At 39.1% G+C, this 5,000-nt stretch overlaps 2 protein-coding genes across 51 annotated transcripts in view; one reads left to right on the top strand and one right to left on the bottom strand.

Annotated features, from left to right (window-relative positions):
• The window catches only part of pcyt1bb (phosphate cytidylyltransferase 1B, choline b), a 658,357-nt gene that overhangs the window by 133,740 nt on the left and 519,617 nt on the right, over positions 1 to 5,000 (top strand). The gene's annotated exons all lie outside the window — the stretch shown is intronic.
• Positions 1 to 5,000, bottom strand: part of rbm27 (RNA binding motif protein 27) — a 48,399-nt gene that overhangs the window by 19,228 nt on the left and 24,171 nt on the right. For 32 of the 50 annotated variants that reach the window (XR_015520664.1, XR_015520665.1, XR_015520669.1 and 29 more), the window contains 4 exons: positions 3,920 to 4,066; positions 3,692 to 3,833; positions 575 to 728; positions 224 to 427 (listed from right to left, as the gene is read on the bottom strand). Coding sequence is in view for 8 of the 50 variants with exons in the window: in XM_087301889.1 (XP_087158015.1) it covers positions 224 to 427; positions 575 to 728; positions 3,692 to 3,833; positions 3,920 to 4,066 (647 nt within the window). In the remaining 42 variants the exon portion in view is untranslated. The remainder of the gene's footprint in view (positions 1 to 223; positions 428 to 574; positions 729 to 3,691; positions 3,834 to 3,919; positions 4,067 to 5,000) is intronic. The other 18 variants (XR_015520680.1, XR_015520677.1, XR_015520682.1 and 15 more) reach the window with 1 other exon arrangement.

The following is a 5,000-nucleotide window of genomic DNA, read 5'->3' as shown; positions in this document are numbered from 1 at the left end:
TGGAAGTAAAAATAAATAAAAATCTGTTAAAGCATGCAGAAGAATGGCGGGAAATATGATAAAAAATAATACAACAGTAAAAAAGCTGGAAAGTAAAATTCCAACTTTTAACCTTTACAAAAACAACCTAGTGAATTTGCTGGAATTAGCATACATTACTTAACCTTGCTGTTTCAACATGACATTCCACCAGTATCAATAGCATCACTATCTTCTGACAAACCTTGTGTGTTGGGGGATGTTGTTGTCCAGGGTTTGTGCTCTGACTGGGTCCCTGCTCCTGTGTGTTGGCTGTGGGTTCTCTATGCCAGTAAACTCTGATGAAGCGGTTATTGAGAACGGCTTCAGTGCTGGAGATGGCTCTCCTAGCCTCATCATTGGCTGTATATTGGATTAATGCTGCCTCGGGATCGCCACCAAACACCACCTGTGGATATGACATCACAGCAAGCACAATAACAGCAACAACAAAAACATGAAGTGATTTTGTATAACGAAAGCATTACATAAATATAAATAAATGTACACATAAATGCAGATGTACTGGGCAAAATTGATATAGCAGAATACTTACCTGAATATTGACTATTGTGCCAAACTTGCTGAAGTGCTCATTGAGTTTGGTGATGTTGTTCAGCTCACGAGGGATTTTGCGAACTTCTAGTTTGGTGTTGACATAATAGTGCTTTTTCGGAAATGTGGGTTTATGCTGGTTATTAAAATTTGGCCTGTAAAGTTGAAAAGTCTTCATTAGAGCGCAAATCAGGAAATCTACCCATTAATGTAACTATTGTGCATAAATGTATTGTAAATATACTGTATGAATATAAAACAATCCAAATAAATAATGAATTTTTAGTTCAAAAAGTTGGTGGTCAAATAAGTATTTTTCATAAAAAAATTTAAATAAATTCTTATTATGAAATAATGGCCACTCTAAAACACATATTTAAATAATTATTTTTTATTATATATTAATATATAATGAGCACCCCCTCATAAATAAAAGTATACTTTTTTCTTTTCTTTTTAACGCTGTTCTGAGAGCAGCTTTTAATTTCTTATACAATCATGCTGGAAATGTCCTTTTATTATACTTCAGGGTATGCAAAGATTAAGGGCCATCTATGCCATCCGTACCGTGCCCAGGCTTGTTTCCCGGATCGTTTGAGAAGTGTGAGTGTGCTGAATCGGGCTCAAGCACGGTTCACTTGGCCGGCCCTGGCCCGGTTAAAAGAGGTGTGCCTGAGCGCGGTTCACTTGGGCTTTGGCGCGGTACGCTTGTGTGTGAGTGCGAAACGCGCAAAAGCCCGAAACTGAAAGCGAGACATGACTTTTAAGGGGCTGTTTCATATGGATTTATTAATCATTCTTACTGTTCAGTGAACGCAAACTGTCGTAGTTTATTAAAGACGAGAACTCCTCACAGCACAACAGCTGCGCACCTTCAGCAGACCTCCTCATTCCTGCAGCAAGAGGGCTTTATGATTGTTTATGAGCGCCAAAAGTAGCGGATCTGTTCGGCGAAATATCTGACTGCGTGTCACCGCATCCCTAAGGACTGTTTGGTGAAATATTTGACTGCATGTCACTGCATATCAAACGACTGAAACGATATAACTAGAGAAATCTCCACTGTGCTGCTGAGTGAGAGAGCGCTTCTCACTGAACAGCGCAGCAGCGATGACGTAAGCGTGCCGAGGTCCATTTGTGGTGTGAGTGCGGGCCATCGGGGGAGACAGGAGGTGGGACAAGCGTGCTTTGGCCCGGTTCGAGGCAACTGTACCTAGTGTGAGTACGGCCTAAGTTTCATTTTTATGAAACACTAATTGACCATATCATGGGACATTCTTGAAAACATCTGGTTGAAAGACTGACTGATTCATGAGGTTCCTTTAAAGGGCCATAAAACCCCCCTGTTTCAGCAGTTCACACCTCTACTTCTGGATACAGATACGAGCGCGTGAGTTTTCTCCTCTGTGTCTATCATGGATCAGCTGTGATCGCAGCTGCCGTTTATCAGTGTCACTCATCGCTGAACAGCGCCAGAGCCTTAGAGCCAATCGCAGCCCTTTCTGTTGAGCCCGTGACCAATCAGAGGGGTGTAAGAACTCGACAAAGCACAGAAAGCGAGTGGGACATTTATATTTGTTAATTTGCTATAAATGCTCACGTTGTTGTGCACATGTACTTGAGTTTTTAAACGTACAGTTCATATATCTGAATATTAAAGGACAAAATTGTATTATAAATAATATATAAATATATTTATACATTTTAATACAAGAATTCTTGTGCTGTGAAGTAAAATATAAAATTGTGTATGGAAAGCATCGTCAATGCACCATGATATCGAACTGAACCAAATCGATGGCATGATAATCGTAACCGAACTGAGGAGACCAGTGTAGGTTCACACCCCTACTTTAAAGGGTCACGAAACACCAAAACACATTTTTTGAGCTGTTGACAGTCGTATATGTGTCCCACACTGCTAAAAACACTATTAGGACACCTATATTTCACTAAAAAGTGTAAATTGGTTGTTTTTGCGTTATTTCAAGCAAATTCGTACTTCCGGTTTGAAACAAATTTTTGAAGCTGCGTCACGGCCATGACATAATAGCGTGTATTCCAGCGTGCAGACTGGACGTCTGTGCCAGAGTGTGTCTTATTACGTCTTACAGTGTGATGCATTAATGCATGAGAAAGGCTTGGTTCAAACCAATCAGCGCGCTCTATTGTGCAACTTCATTGTATTCATTACTGTCACAGTGTTTAGACGGCAGAGACGCCACATTGTATTGGCAAAACAAGCGTGAAGTTTTGCTTTTATAGTTTGCTGCAGTTAAGTTTCGTTTTCATTTTCTCTCTATGAGAGCTCAGAGTCACGTGTGGATTACAGTGTACGCGACGCTCGACAACAATAACTTACGTGTCTAAGGAGGATTATTGTTTACCTGAGAGCTGTTCTCATCTGCAAACACTGAGATCCGGATTAGCTTGTAGTCTTCTCTTAATAAAGACGCGGCTCTAGTTGCTGGTGATTGTCCTGTCTCTACAGATTCGGTACTCTTTGTTTATTCAGTTTGTTCGTATCTAACAAACTATTGCACCGAGTGTAAACATGTTAGCACCACAACCAAACTTTAACCTCGTGTATGGTTTTTACCGCATTTTGTGACCGGAATAACACACGCGGCTTTCTGACGCTACCTGCCGTGTGCATCTAAGTTTCCGGGAAATGCGGAGTTTTTTTTTCTCTCATTCACCGTGCGGTATCAAACATTGCATGAAAAATACACGCTTAGAGCAGTTCCTCGAATCAAATATCTCGTTTGTCGCGAGGGGCATGAATGAATTCCCTGAATGAAAGAGCCAAACTGCAGTTAAAGTCCAACATTTAATAATTTGGCAAATAATTCGACTACAGATGTCCATGTAGGTTAAACACCATCTCTTTCTACTGTGTGTGTGAATTTTGACTCTGAAACTCGCGCGTGCCCAAATAGACACTCCCACACCATCCCACTTTTCTTCCTCCGACACTCCCCCCTAAACAAAGCTGGACACGCCCACTTTTCTGACTTTTTCCAAAGTAGAGGTGTGAAAACACCCTGCTGAAACGAGGGGGTTTCATGGCCCTTTAAAGACAATATTTTAGTCTCGACACTACACGCTTATCACTCACTTGTCCATCCAGGGTTTTTTGACCTGTGGTCCATCTGTAGACGGTAGACATCTCTTCCTGTTCTCCTGCTCAGAGTTGAACCTCATCTCACTGTTTGATACACTTGTGACTGATGGCTCTGTCTGGATCACAATGTTAGCTGCTAAAAACACAAAGAAAACTGATCGGTTAAAGAATCTCTCGTGGAATCCACAAACTAAATCTTTGTAGACCCGAACATTCTTATACCTCGAGAGTTTAGTCCATCACCAGAGGTGAGTCCAATAAGGTTGGGTCTCTGTGTCTGGATGCGAGGGATGAAATGACGGTACTGAGCTCTGCCAGGTCCGGTCAGTCCTGGAGACTCTGGGTTATAGGCCTCAGGGTCATAGTTGTCTGTATTCAGCAGAACAAACACATGATTAGCCATATGAATGAAGTAAAAAGCAAACACTTAATACAGCATGGAAGATCTTTCCCTTTGAGTTGATAAATACATTTAAGCTATTTCTTCAAATTTCCTTTATGATTCAAAATAATTTTTTTAATGTGTAAAATTTAGCAACAGCAAAACTAACTGGACAAGAGCAGCCACTTCAGCCTTCAGAATACTTCACTTTTGTTAAAATAAAGTCAATTATACACAGTGTTCCTTTTGAAAATTGATTTCCCAGTGAATATAGACAATATATCAGCGTTTCAAACAGGTTTGAAATATACTTGAGGTGGTAGCTGGATTGAAACACACTTTTTACCCACAGCACATAAACAGTTAACTATATGCAACAAACAAAACATAGTTTGAATTAACACCATTTTAATTTACTGAGGATCTGTTTTAAACTCTTTCTTTTCTTTTTAATTGGTTAAAGTAGAATTAAATCCGCTATTTCTCTTACTTTTATGCTATTCAGGAGTCATGAGCACGCACTAATGAAAAATCTGCTCCTCTTTCTCTCTCTTTCAAGTTCAGGTTGCTTTATTGGCATGACATTTTGTACAGTATTTCCAAAGCATTTAAAATGTATAAATTGTTATATTTTGACAACCAAATTAATAAAATATAAAGCAAATGAGAAATACATGACAGAAAAATTGAATAAAAACAGACAATATCTCTAAAAAAAAATGTAGATAAAACATGTAGATTATTTAAATAAGGCAAAGGAGTTGATTACCCATTTCTAATAGTATAAGAACATTCTGCAGCCAATTTAGATATAATTTTATCCTTTCAGAGTATTTAATAAAGTTTTTCAGAGTCGTTTAGATTAAAGAATTTATTATGTAATGTTTTGCTCTCACGGCTGTATGCATAAAATTACCGAGA

This window comes from Danio rerio, chromosome 21 (genome assembly GCF_052040795.2).
Source record: "Danio rerio strain M-AB ecotype USA chromosome 21, GRCz13ab, whole genome shotgun sequence".
In the NCBI taxonomy this organism is placed as follows: Eukaryota; Metazoa; Chordata; class Actinopteri; order Cypriniformes; family Danionidae; genus Danio; species Danio rerio.
Note: the sequence above shows the minus strand (reverse complement) of the source record. Positions and strands in the feature narration are given on the sequence as shown.